Here is a 14,255-nt window from a genome sequence, read left to right on the forward strand (position 1 = left end):
ATGTCCATCCACAGAAGAAATAGCATTAATAAGGTTCAACAAAGAGCTATAAAAAAATAAATAAAAATTCACCTAATCTACTCACTCCATAACAATAAAAGGAAAAATCAATATTTGAAGTGGCTGGCTGCCAAAGCTGAAAAGTAACTAATTTGTCAGGTGCAATGTCTCTCCTTTCATATCAAAGTGGAATTTTCTCCTCTTTAAAAACTAATAGTCTGCAAACTTAAAACATATCATAGCTGTCAACCTCCTGGGCTTAAACTTATTAACATTTTTTAGAGCAGTATGCTCTAAAAAAATTATGGTCCCTGTGGCATCATGCACCCACTGGAAGTCCTGAATTAGCCACCATGAAGGGTCATGAGTGCTTATAATCTCAGGTATGTGTTGAGCTGCAGAAGACTTTTACAGACACCAAAGAGACACCACAGATGTTACCCTTTCATGCCCGATTTTTTTTTTTTTTTTTAAAGTGGAAAAGTTGCATTAGTACAGTCACTTGCCCAGTTCCGGAATCATTGCCAGTTCTGGATCACTGCTGTAGTTTTTTGTGCCGCCGTTTCTCGTAATCAGCACGAATAAGCTAATACTGGGTACAAATGGAAAGACTGATATTTTGTCTACAAACGACCACAAGCTCGACCGGATCCAGCCGGCCTTGTAATCAGCAGAGGAATCAAAACATCCCGGTGTCTGCGGTGTGTGTGGGACTCACTCATTCCTGCAAGTTTTAAAGTAACGATCTCTAAAACGTAGCACAGGTGAGTTAGCCGTTCTGTGTTTTGGCTTCTAGAGTGGGAAAATATTTACTTACTTGGGTAGAAAATGTCAGTGTGTTATGTCTTGCTGTTGTAATTGCTGCGCACATTATATCGCCGACGCGAAAATTTGCCAAGTTTCCTGATCACTTGAAGCAGCAGCCTTGTGTCAGTACTTGTGAGTCATGTGGCCTTTGGGGTCATCTCAACATCACGAATGGACATGAATGTGGGGGGCTTTTACTTTTTAATTCAGGAGAAATCTCACCTCCACACTTCATTTTTGCTCGTAAAAACGTATAACGACGCTTTTCGAAACGAAGTAAATTCTCATTTAATAAGTAGTATTTCTATCATTTTGTGTTCAAAACACATTCTCGGGCACAGTGTGTATCATTCTGCAATTAGAAGGGCTCCAGCCAGATGCCAGGAATGCCCCAAAGTGACGCAGAGTGTCTGGTACTGTAGGTGGTGCTGCACCCAGTGGTGAAGACAAGGCAATGCAAGTAAAAACCCAAGGAAGGCACAAGCAGTTTTAATGCAATGCAGTGCATATGGAATTCACAGCGCTTCACTTTTTCCACATGTTTCTTCTGTTACAGTTTAGGGCTGAAATGATACGTTGAGTAACTCGAATAATTTGATTACAAAAATGTTCAAAGCAATTCTGTGCTTCGAAGCTCCATTTAACGTTGTAGCACATATGTGTGTGTGTGTGTGTGTAGTAAATAAACCATTGAATTAAAGATATATGGCACAAGACATACTGGCCTTCCTTAGGCATGCTCAGAAATCAGGATAGTGTATCAGAAACTCGACTTAGGATCAGGATTTCCAGAATTTGACTGCATTTCCCTGCAGAATCTGTCAAAGGTTACTATGGGTGGTAAATGCACAACTTGCTTTCTTGATCCGTGGTTATCATTATTTGTATGTGCTTTAAAGCTACTATGGTAAGACCACTCTAACAAACCAAGTGGTCTCCAATCTACTTCTGACATATACATATCATTGAATACATCTTTAAAACTTTACAGTCAGCATGCATAGCACACCGTTCCACAGAAACCACAGCCAATACAGAGGTGAATGGTCCATCGATGGGAATGGATTCTGATTTCGCAGCAGTGGTACTGCCATTACATTTGAGTGCTGCTTTTGATATGACAGTTATTGTTGTTCTTGTCTTTCAGCTACCCCCATTAGTTCAGGGTTGCCACAGCAGAATCAGTACATGGAGGACTCCCTCTTTCTCCTGATTTGTCCAGGGTGAGAGGTGCCGATACTCAGTCTCAGACTAAGTGCCCTTATTTTGGAGTTTTCCCCACATTTCCCCGGTTAAGGAGAGGGTTGCCTCAATGCAACTCCGTGCCACAAAGAGGAATCTGACTGTTTGTGCATATGCGTCAAACAGCAGTTTAGATTACCCAGACTTCTTGGAGACTCTTAAGCCCTGATCCCACCAAATAATGAAGGATGAATAATGAGCCACGCATGTTTTTTTTTTTTTTTTTTTTTGCTACGAGAGTATTTATTCAACTATCAGGCAGTATCTTCGGTTAATGAGGCTCATATCTGAGCGTGGCGCTAATTTCAAGATGGTCAAAATTAAGCTCCAATAGCGTGGGGCAGTTTGTGTACGAGTTACTATGAGGACTAACGAGGCTGAGTGCGGATGAGGCTGCTAAAAGCCCATTATCCAATTGCCTGGCAGCTACGCGGGACCTGAGAGGCTATTTTTGGAGCAGCTGCCCTCTTGCGCACACAATTCCACCTGCTCTGTGCTCCGGAAGCTGTATATAAAATAATTATTTTGTAGCAAATTAATCATCTTCTGTCAAACCTTGGACACTGAAAACACCTCCAAACACTTCTGGAATCACAGAAGACTGTTTCATCTGGACACTTTTTTCCACTCTTCTGCTCCATGAGGAATGTATTTTGAAACAACAAAGGTAACCATTTTTAATGTTTTTATAGCATGGTAAAACAGTTACATGTTCATTCCTAGCTGTAAAACTATGTCTATGATAGATTTAATATCTTCTTAATGGATCAGATTGAGCTCCACTGTGTGTGTGCGCACTGACACAATGACTTGTGCGCAAAAGGAGCATTTAGGCACAATGCCAGCTCGCAAAAGAGTGATTTTGCAGTCAATAACGGATGAACACAAAGTTAAAAGTTGGATAACAGTGTCAAAGTAGCTGTGTGTTTAAAGCCGCGGAAGAAATAACGCCACTGAAGCTGCGAGAAGAAGTGCAGAGCTGTCCAGGAACACAGAACAAGAGTGCAAAAGAACAATTTTACAGACACAAAGTTAAAAGTTGTATCACGGTGACTGTAAGCTGTGGAAAAAATACTTTGTTTTGTTTTTTTTGGAAGTGATCCACAGTTGCAGCAGCGCACACTCACTCAATGCAGCTCCTTTTTGGACTGTGTTTAAAAAATGTGACATCTTGAATGGATGCTGTGAATTGAAAACCAACTTCATTTTTTTTCACCAGTCGCCACTGGTCTAACCTTACCCACCCCCTGAGCAAGCATATTGGTAATGATAGTACAGTGGTGAGGAAAAACTCCCTGGAATAATTAAAGGGTATGAAGAAACTAGGCTAGCATAGAGCGAGTTGCACGTCTCGACTTGCCAACTGCACTGTGAGATCTTGGTTACAACACAACAGGTCAAAATAGCAGAAAGCATATAGATTATATAGTCTGACTTCTGTCTTGACTCTTGTAGAGAAGAATAAACAGAAGTCACAAAAGCTGGAGTTGGAACCTTAGCCAGAGAGAAAAAATGGTTTGCGAGGGGGTCAAGGAGGCATTCTATGTGAAACAGTTGAAACCCAGCCTTAACCGGGGAGGGGGTCCAAGACACGCTTTGTCCCCTATTTACAATGGGGTACTCAGGTCAAAGCAGTTTCAGTCTTTTGTTCATGCTAATGAGTCATTCACGTCATCAGGAGAGTCGTCAAGGGAGCCATCAGGAAAGGCGTCCGTCCCGTCATTAAGAGGGTGGTAACTAGAGCGCAATAGTTGCTAATTAGAGCTATTGTTTAGTCACTAGCCTATAGCAGTCTGCCTCTCGATAGGAGGGGTCTGGTTAGGTTTAAAACTCCAGCTTTTGTGGCTTCTGTTTATTCTTCTCTACAAGAGTCAAGACAGACGTCAAACTACCAGAGCAAGAATTTTAGCTGAGGAAGCTTCTGAGATTTGAAGCGAAACGTCCTCGCGTCAAGCAACCCAGTCCAGTCGAAGATTCAAGCTTCTCTACTGAAGTGATCGTTCACAGGGGTATACTCACATCTACTGAAGTCCTCTACAGGCTGGTTATAAACAGGTGGTGCTGATCTATGGATTCCATAGCGTGAAGTGAGTGATAGTCAGCCAAGGCCAGTGGCCATTTACAGCTGAGTGGATCGAGATAATGCAGATTAAGTGTCTTATCCAAGAACACAGACAGGTACTATGAGCAGGATTCGAACTCCTGTTTACATATTGGCAGACCAGCTCCTTATCCAATGAGCTACCTGCTCCACACATCTGTTGAATACTGTAAATGTTGAGCTGCATATTAAATAGTGATTGAGGGCTTCTCAGATGTTTGCCGGACCTGCAGCTCCTAAACACAGTAATTGGACAAGCTTTCCTTTAGTGATAAGATAATGTATAACAATTATTATTCTTGTAGATTTTCCATTACTGACAAGTTCAGCCAGTAAAGCAGGCACATCTGTGGTGCTCGGTAATGGATTTTAATAATTTACTAGTTATTCTCTTGGCTGTGAATGACAACTACAACACTTAGAGACAAAAAGACAGACTGTACGTTGAACTGATCTTAGTGATGGCAAACGTGAAGAGCAGCAACAGGTGAAAACTACAGTGCAACCAGGAAACATGTACCTCTGCTATCTGACAGGGAGGGTGGACAGAATTCCACAAACCTCACCTTTCCATCCCAGACACAGCTGATGGCTCCAAACTACAGTGACACCCATTTTGTGAAAAAGTGGTCACGCAAATCAGAGAAACACCTCTTTGGTTATGCATGAATATACATGCACGCATATTAGGGATGTGCAATTAACCGAATTTCAATCGCGATATCGATATTTGTATCAAACGATCTCCAAACTCGTATAATTGAGTTAAACGATTTACGGGCCTTTCATCAGGCCAATCCGTCAACGTGTCCCAAGACGCATGACGTCAGACGTGTCACTTCGGAAGCGGCAAGGGGGCAGAGATTGCGGCTACGTCACACTCTGGCTGTTTCCACAATCTGAAAAAAGTTCAGCGATCGCCTTCTTGAATTTGCGTCGCCTAAACCACAAAAAAGCTTTAAAAAACAGCACAACGATTCTCCCATCACCCTGCTGGGAGAAGCTTTTTTTCAGCTACTTTCGGAGTGACGCCGGCCGAGGGAGGACTGATGACTTGGTGGGATATCGCACGGAGAAGCCAGCCTTCAGGCATCATTCCTGGGCAGAGTGAGGCAGGGAGCCGGGGTGATGGAGCAAACCCACTCAGTCCGAAATCTCCCACGTTTTGGATATACGCGAAGTCCCAGTTTGCCCAACGGAGTTTAGTTCTGCAGCTTTATCGAGGTGAGAATAATGTAAAAATAAATGTGACGTTTACTGAACTGCTCTGAAGGTTTAATGATCTGCTAGCATTAGCTTAGCCTTTTAGCACAGTTGATCTGAGTCAACAAGATACTTTCTTGATCATATGCAGGTTAACACAGTCAACAGTGCAATGAAATGCTTAGGATAAGAAGGACTGTTCAAACTCACAGGAAGTACTAATAGCATGCAATATAAATACCGAAAATATAAGCATATGTAAAAAAAAAAAAATACAGAATAAAAAAATAATATAATAGCAGTAGTCAGGTTGTAGTATTCACAGGTTGTAGTATTGTTCATATTGCACATAGTATTATTGCACAGTTTGTAGCAAGTTATTGCACAGGTAATAATAAATAATAAAACTGAATGAGTTATGAAAGTTAAGGTGGTGACATACAAGATACAGTCACATTGATAACAGCAATAGACATATAGTGTTAAAGAAGTGGCTTAGTGCAGTGTTATTATCATAGATCTGTGTTATTTAGAGTTCAGTAGTCTGACAGCCTGTGGATAGTAACTGTTCCTGAGTCTTGGTACGGGCTGGCAGACTCCTATACCTCCTGCCAGAGGGTAACAGTTCGAATAGTCCTTTTGCGGGGTGAGTGTGATCCTTAATGATGCCGCGTGCCTTACACTGGCACTGACTGCGGTAAATGTCCTGGATGGTGGGAAGACTGCTGCCAGTGAGGTCCTCAGCCATGCACACCACCCTCTGCAGTGCTTTCTGACTCTGGCTGGTGCAGCTCCCGTACCACACTGTGAGGCAACCCGTCAGCACACTCTCGATGATGCACCTGTAGAAGTTCGTGAGGATGGTGGTGTTCGTGCCAACCTTCTTCAGCCTTCTCAGGAAGTAGAGTCTCTGCCGGGCTTTCTTAACCACAGTGTCTGCATGTAAGGTCCAGGATAAGTCCTTGGTGATGTGGATGCCGAGGAACTTCAAGCTGCTGACCTGCTCCACCTCGGTGTTGTTGATATGGATGGGGGAGTGCTGACCTCCGCGCTGTCTCCTGAAGTCCACTATCATCTCCTTAGTTTTGCTGACGTTCTTATTCTCCTGGCACCAGCTGGTCAGTGATTTCACCTCATCTCTGTAGGCAATCTCGTCGTTGTCAGTGATGAGGCCCAAGATGGTGGTGTCGTCAGCAAACTTGAGGATCACGTTAGAGCAGTGCTTGGCTGTACAGTCATACGTGAAGAGGGAGTAGAGAAGTGGACTGAGAACACAGCCCTGAGGAGCACCTGTGCTGAGGACAAGTGTGAAGAGGAGGTGTCTGCCGATTCTCACCGCCTGTGGTCTGTTAGTGAGGAAGTCCAAGATCCAGCAGCATATGGACTTCTCCAGGCCTAGGGCAGTGAGCTTGGTGACCAGTTTGGAGGGGATTATGGTGTTGAATGCTGAACTGTAATCAATGAAGAGCATTCTCACATACGTATTCCCCTTCTCCAGATGGCTGAGGGAGGTATGAACTGCTGAGCAATGGCATCCTCTGTCGACCTGTTTGCTCTGTATGCAAACTGCAGGGTCTAGGGTGTCGGGGAGGGAGGCACAGATATGTTTCTTAATGATCCGCTCAAAGCACTTCATGATGACAGATGTGAGTGCTATGGGCCGAAAGTCATTTAGGCAGGTTGCTGTGGGGGTCTTTGGGATAGGAACAACAGTGGAGGTCTTGAGGGTGGTGGGCACAATAGACAAGCTCAGTGACAGATTGAAGATGTTGGTAAACACCTCGGCGAGTTGGTCAGCGCAGACTCTCAGCACCCGCCCTGGAATGCTGTCGGGCCCGGGAGCCTTATGAGGGTTTACTTTCTTGAACGCCTGTCTCACTGTAGCTGGGTCTATGTGGAGTGTGGCGTCCCACTGTCCACATGTGGTTTGGTGACAGGTGTGGTGTTGTCTGCATCAAACTGGGTAGAAGGTGTTGAGCTCGTCCGGGAATGATGCGCTGGACATCTCCACAGACCTGCTCCTCCCCTTATAGTCTGCATGCAGTGGAGGCCATACCACACCTGCCGCGCGTTGTTGCTCTGTTGGGCAGATTCACCCTCTTCCTATACTCCCGCTGTGATGTTCGTACAGTTTTCTGAGGTCATACTTGGCTGCTTTATAGGCCTCAGGGTCTCCGAATTAAAGCAGCGGTGCGTGCTTTGAGTTTGGCATGTACCTCTAGCCCGACCCATGGTTTCTGGTTAGGGTAGGTGCAGATGGTGGTTTTTGGTACAATATCCTCAATGCACTTCCCTATATAACCAATGACAGAGTCTGTGTACTTGTTGAGGTCTTCCTCTGCTGAGTCAGCAAACATCTGCCAGTCGGTTGTCTCGAAGCAGTCCTGCAGAGCTTCGTCTGCTGCAGTGTCCCATTTGACTATTTCCCTAGGAACCGTTTTTCCTGTTTTAGTCTCTGTCTGTAGGCAGGAAGGAGGAGGACCATGTTGTGGTCCGACTTGCCTAGAGCGGGGCAGAGGAGGGGTTTTTAGCTGTCCTTAAAGGGTGTATAGCAGTGGTCTAGGGTCTGATCTCCCCTGGTGGCCACAGTAATATGCTGATAGTATTTGGGCAATACTTTTTTCATGTTTGTTTGATTAAAGTCTCCCAAAACAATGAAAGCAGCATCGGGTGTGTGTTTTCAAGTCCATTTATAATCCCATACAGCTCGTCCAGGGCTTGGGTTTTAATAGCCTCAGATGTAGTAGGTGGAATATACACTACACTTAGTATCACTGAGATGAATTCTCTGGGCAGATAAAAGGGCCTTACTTTAATGGTGAGTAACTCTAGGACTGGTGTACAATGAGACGTTAGGATACGAACGTCTGTGGCCCACGAGGAGTTAATCGTAAAGCACACACCCCCTCCGCCCAGCTTGCCTGAGTTTTTGGTCCGGTCCAGCCGATGAATGGTGAAGTTATCTGGTGTTAACAAGCCGTCAGGCACGTCTGGCTCCAGCCAGGTCTCACTAAAGGCATAAACACAACAGCTTCTAATGTCCTGTTCACAGCTAATCCGTGCACGTAAATCGTCCATTTTATTCCTCAAAGACTGCACGCTTTAATTTGTAAATGGTTCAGTCTTTTTTATTTTTACCAAATAAAGCTACAGCTTTTTTCAGACACCACAAAAGCTTAACTTTAAATAACATTTTTTCGGGCGTTTTTTTTCCATCGTTTTTCCACGGTTTTTTTCTTCCCTTTTTTATATATCAATCAATCAATCAATTTTTTTATATAGCGCCAAATCACAACAAACAGTTAAAGAAATATTTTTATTTGTCCTAATCAGGAACATTTGCTGTGCAGACAACCAAACCTCCACTGATGAGCTGAACAATGCACGCTCCCTCAAATCTTGCGAATCTGTGGCATTGTGCTGTGTGATAAAACTGCACCTTTCAGAGTGGCCTTTTATTGTGGGCAGTCTAAGGCACACCTGTGCACTAATCATGGTGTCTAATCAGCATCTTGATATGGCACACCTGTGAGGTGGGATGGATTATCTCAGCAAAGGAGAAGTGCTCACTATCACAGATTTAGACTGGTTTGTGAACAATATTTGAGGGAAATGGTGATATTGTGCATGTGGAAAAAGTTTTAGATCCTTGAGTTCATCTCATACAAAATGGGAGCAAAACCAAAAGTGTTGCGTTTATATTTTTGTTGAGTATATATATTGTAGTTTAATACCATTAGAAATGACAAATGAGTGATCTTTCAGTCCTTCATACCCACACAGACATCACACTCACTCTGTCAAAAAGGGAATTAACTTTAGTGCTGTTCTTTGTATCATAACAGCTCAAGGCACACAATGAAATGATGCACATTTGCACCCAAACTGGCAACAAAATCTAATGTCAGAGTAGCTCAGGGACAATGTCTACCTTACGGAGATGTGCTGTGGAACTGAACTCTTGTACCTGTGTCAAATTAGCCGTAGCTCAGGAAAAGCAAAGCTACCAGCAAACATTGCAGCTTGTTTTGTGTGATCATATTGGGCTACAGCTCAAATGTTTTAGGAGCTCCAGTTTTTGCTGTGGTACAAAATTGCATTATGATTAATAAAAAAAAAAAAATTCACATGTGCACTGATTTTATAAAATTTTCAGTCTTCTATTCAACAACTCAGGATTATCAATGTACAGGACATTACATTTTTGCCAACTGCAACACTGTCAAATTTTGTCCCAAAGTGGGGGGAAAAACTTCATAATAAACTACACAGGTTTTCTAAGTTTACTTGTTTCAGTTAACAGTACATGTGATTATTTACAATAATCAACATTTAACACTTTGGTATCCAACAAACATTCAACAAATGTACAGGAAATATTTTTATTTTAGTCATCTTTAGTATTCATGCTTTTCTTAAAAGTAGAACTAGCTGACAATTTTTTTTGTTAAAAATGTGCTGTTATCAAAGTGGTTTGCTCTGGTTTAGCATTTGAGTGGCATCTTGTCATGGCTTTAGCTGGATCTGTTCCAGTGGTAGCTGAAGCTGCGTTGGATATCTGAGGCGTCTCAGGTCCTCTTCCACCTGAAAATCACATAGAACAACGAGAACACTTGTTACTAACAGGGCAAGTACAGGAGTATTTTAGTCCACGGGCCAAGCAGGTTTTCTGTACCATAATAGTCAGATTCCCTGGACCTCTGTGCAGATTCATAAACTTGCACATTTTTTGAAAGTGCATGTAATAGCCAATCAGAAAATTGATGATTCCATGTTCTCGGAAGGTACCATCTTGCAAGTCCATTGGGCTGCTCCCTTGTTTTCACTCGGGGTGAAAGATGACCTGCGTGTTGATTTGACACAATTTTTACGTTGAATGCCCTTCCTGACGTAACTCCACATTACATGGAGAAATGTGGCAGCAGTGGGGTTTAAACAAGAAACTGAGTGGAGAAATGTGGCAGCAGTGGGGTTTAAACCAGAAACTGCGTGCACTAACCACTTGGACACCACCCCTGGCGGAAGGCACCATCTTGGTTTTGTATAAATGGGTGTTTAAATTGGGATTTTTTAAAATTCCAATATCTCTGCTGCTAGATGATCTACTATTTTGATTCCTGTGAGACTACGCCCATTTTCATGGCCAAGGACTCCAATGGTGCAAAATCACATTTAAGGGTGGCCATCTTTGATTTGTACATGTGACTCTTCATATATGTCTTTATAAATGTCACAATTGTATTTCTTGGCCTTGAATGTATGTATGTAGATCATCTACAAGCAGAGAAATTGGGGGGGGGGGGAGATTACATTTTAAGTTACCATTTTTATACATCTAAACTGGCAGCCACAGTGATCTCCAGGAAAAGTGAATCAACAGTTTTCTAATCGGCTATTATATGTATGTTACCAGAAAAGTACAATGATACTGACTTTATGGTGACTAAACACTTACACTCCAGCCTCAGTATACCATGGCCAACACAAAAATGTTTCACGACCTATAGTCTGTCGTCTGAACACAGGAGTCAAAATGTTTGAGTTCTCTGTTTAAAATGTACACTGGAACTGTGCTTTTATTTTTCAACTGTACTACATGTTTTTTGGTGGACGTGTGTACCAGCATGTTTGCTTGCATGTTTATTTCGTGAATAATTTGTTTGTAATTGCAGAAGTTCACCATTTTAAAACAGGATCTGTACTGCCATTTTCCACCCAGTGTCAGTTTTGATGGCATACTTGTCAGTCTTGACTAAAACATCATTTAGTTTTAGTCCATTAAATATAATGGTATATCTGCTATTTAATAGACTAAAACTAAATAACAATTTACTCCAGACTGACTAAAAATAGCCAAAATATGCAGTCAAAATGAACACTGCTTCCTTGAGGCAGAGTTGTTAATGTACAGTGCATCTGGAAAGCATTCAGTGCTTCACTTTTTCGATATTTTGTGTTACAGCCTTATTCCTTTCCCCTCAATTCTACACACAATACCCCATAATGACAATATGAACAAACGTCTTGGATTTTTGTAATTTACTGAAATCAAAAACAAAATTAAGAAATGACGTATTATGTGCTCACAGCTTTGCCATGAAGATTGCAATTTAGCTCAGTTGTGTCCTGTTTCCACAGATTAATCTTGAGATGTTTATACAGCTTAACTGGAGTTCACCTGGGGTAAACTGAGTTGACTGGACATGAGGTTGGAAAGGCACATACACCTGTCTACAAAGTGTGTCAAAGGAATTGTCCTGTAGACCTCTGAGAAAGGATTCTCTCTAGGCACAAATCTGGGAAGGGTACAGCAACATTTTCTGCTGCTGTGAAGGTCCCAAGGAGCACAGTGGCCATCATCCATAAATGGAAGAAGTTCATATCCACCAGCACTCTTCCTAAAGCTGGCCGCTCAGGAGAGAATGGCCTTAGTCAGGGAGGTGACCAAGAACCCCAATGGTCACTGTGTCAGAGCTCAGCATTACTCTGTGAAGAGAGGAAAACCCTCCAGAAGGACAACCATCTCTGCAGCAATCCACCAATCAGGCCTGTATGGTAGAGTGGCCAGATGGAAGCCCCTCCTTAGTAAAAAGGCACATGGCCAGCTCACCTGGATGTTGCCAAAAGGCACCTGACAGGACACTCAGACCATGAGAAACAAAATTGTCTGATCTGATGAGACAAAGATTGAACTCTTTGGTGTGAAAGCCAGTCATCATGTTTGGAGGAAACAAGGCACCATCCCTACAGTGAAGCATGGTGTGGGGATGTTTTTCGGACGAGTCAGGATTGAGAGAAAGATGAATGCAGCAATGTACAAAAACATCCTGGGATGAAAAACCTGCTCCATAGCGCTCTTGACCAGACTGGGGCGATAGTTCATCTTTCAGCAGGACAATGACCCTAAGCACACACCCAAGATATCAAAGGAGTGGCTTCAGTACAACTCTATGAATGTCCTTGAGTGGTCCAGCCAGAGCCCAGACCTGAATCTGACTGAACATCTCTGGAGAGATCTGAAAATGGCTGTGCGCTGACACTCCCCATTCAAGCTGATGGAGCTTGAGAGTGCTGCAAAGAGGAATGAGCAAAACTGCCCAAAGATAGGTTGCACCAAGATTGTGGCATCATACTCAAGAAGACTTGAGGCTGTAATTGCTGCCAAAGGTGCATCAACAAAGTATTGAGTAAGAGTGTGAATACTTATGTACCTTTGATTTGCAAAAAAAACCTTTTCATGTTGTCATTATGGGCTGTAACATAAGGTGGAAAGAGTTAAGTGCTGGTGAATACTTTCCGGATGCACCGTTGAGATTTCATTATCTGAGATTCTCTCATGCGGGAATCCTAAGGCATTCCTCCAGCACGTTCTTGGTCTTCATTTGGTTGCTTCGCCAAAAAAAATCCACATTTTTAAAAGAGAGGTGCCTACATTAGATTGCTGAAAGTAGCTTATTAGAGAGGTGGTTCTTCTTTTGGTCACTCCCTTAAATGCAGGAGTAGATCAGCTGGTAAAGACAGTTTAACATCCTCTCTGCTCTTTTGTTATAGCAGTTAAGAAGCAAGATATCAGACAATGCCTCACGCTGCTTGTTGACCTCTTGCTGTTTTGTGTACTTGTGACCAAGACCCCACGATAATTTAATATGGTAAAAGGAAAATAAATGGACATAAAAATACAATAAACCTGTGCCAGTTCTTCCTTCAGTTCATTGATCTGTTTATATTGAAATTCGTCTTGCTGGCTCCTTTGTAAAAGTAATGCAGGAATTGTCTGTCTTTGGCATCTGGATAGACATAATCCTGCAAGAAATACAAAGTGTAATGGCATTAATACAAGAACAAGTCTGTGCACACACATTTATACAACTCATCTCCATTTCTGGCTTGAGTTAGTTAAAACTAAATTGAGGACATGTTTAGTGGGACTGGCCTGTTTGGTGAGGACATAATAAGCAAAGGCTCCCATGCTGGTGCTGTAGGTGATGAAGTAAGTGACGGGCTCCATGACGTCCCAGGAATAGACCCACCATGTGAGCCAGGCCAGAGCGCCACCCTGCACCGACAACAGGGCCAAGCCAGTCCACAGAACCCTGGAAGTGTGGAACTCTGCTGTTCTGGACAGCTGAGCCTTCATCTGTCGGCAATTAATACAAGGAAGAACGGGTTATGGAAGCAGGCATGACGGGATGCCGTGAGCGTGCAGAGGCGAAGCTTATACCTTCTCCAGGGGAGACAGCTGTTGTTTCAGGTTGTCGAGTTTCTCCAGCAGCTGCCGCTCCTTCAGCAGCTGGTGTTCAGGCAGGTGGAGCGCAGTGTGGAGCAGATGCACCACATGCTTCATGCCCTCCATGTCCACGGCATGCTCACTAGATGTGCACACTGCAATGGAGGAGAACACAGCTGAGGAGAATCAGAGCCACTGAGACGCATGCAGAGATCAGTCCCGTTTATCAGCAGGGACTCAGAAAAAGACTTCAGGTGCTCTGTACCCCTGTCAAGTGAGTGAACATTATACGCCACGTCATTGATGATGATCTGGAAGTCCTTGTCAAGCAGAGCATCCATCAGTGTGGTGTTGGCAACACGCTCACCATCTGTCAGAAGAGGACAAACATCAACTCTCAACTCCAGAGCACCATGAATAATTTTTTCCTCATCACTAGAAGTTGAGCAGGTAGATGAGTGGTTAAGGTACTTGGCTACCAACGGGGAGGTTCACTTTCTGCTTATTCTGCCTGTTTGTGTTCTTAGACAGACAGATGCATCGTCTCAGACAACCCAGCTAATGAATAAATAAATGGGCACCGGTCTTGGCTGTGGGGAAGTAACGTGCGTTGAACTGGTGTCCCGTCCATCTGCTTCACACTACGCCAGGGGTCACCAAGCCTGCTCCAGGAGC

General features: G+C 43.3%; 1 protein-coding gene across 1 annotated transcript in view; it reads right to left on the bottom strand.

Annotated features, from left to right (window-relative positions):
- Positions 1–9,624: 9,624 nt before the first annotated feature.
- Positions 9,625–14,255, bottom strand: part of LOC117526452 (calcium uniporter regulatory subunit MCUb, mitochondrial-like) — a 57,638-nt gene continuing 53,007 nt past the window's right edge. Inside the window, 6 exon segments of the mRNA XM_034188526.1 lie at positions 9,625–9,937; positions 13,041–13,069; positions 13,072–13,156; positions 13,287–13,490; positions 13,575–13,756; positions 13,846–13,950. Of these exon segments, the coding sequence (XP_034044417.1) occupies positions 9,860–9,937; positions 13,041–13,069; positions 13,072–13,156; positions 13,287–13,490; positions 13,575–13,756; positions 13,846–13,950 (683 nt within the window). The 3' untranslated portion in view covers positions 9,625–9,859.

Source organism: Thalassophryne amazonica, chromosome 15, assembly GCF_902500255.1.
Source record: "Thalassophryne amazonica chromosome 15, fThaAma1.1, whole genome shotgun sequence".
NCBI lineage: Eukaryota > Metazoa > Chordata > Actinopteri > Batrachoidiformes > Batrachoididae > Thalassophryne > Thalassophryne amazonica.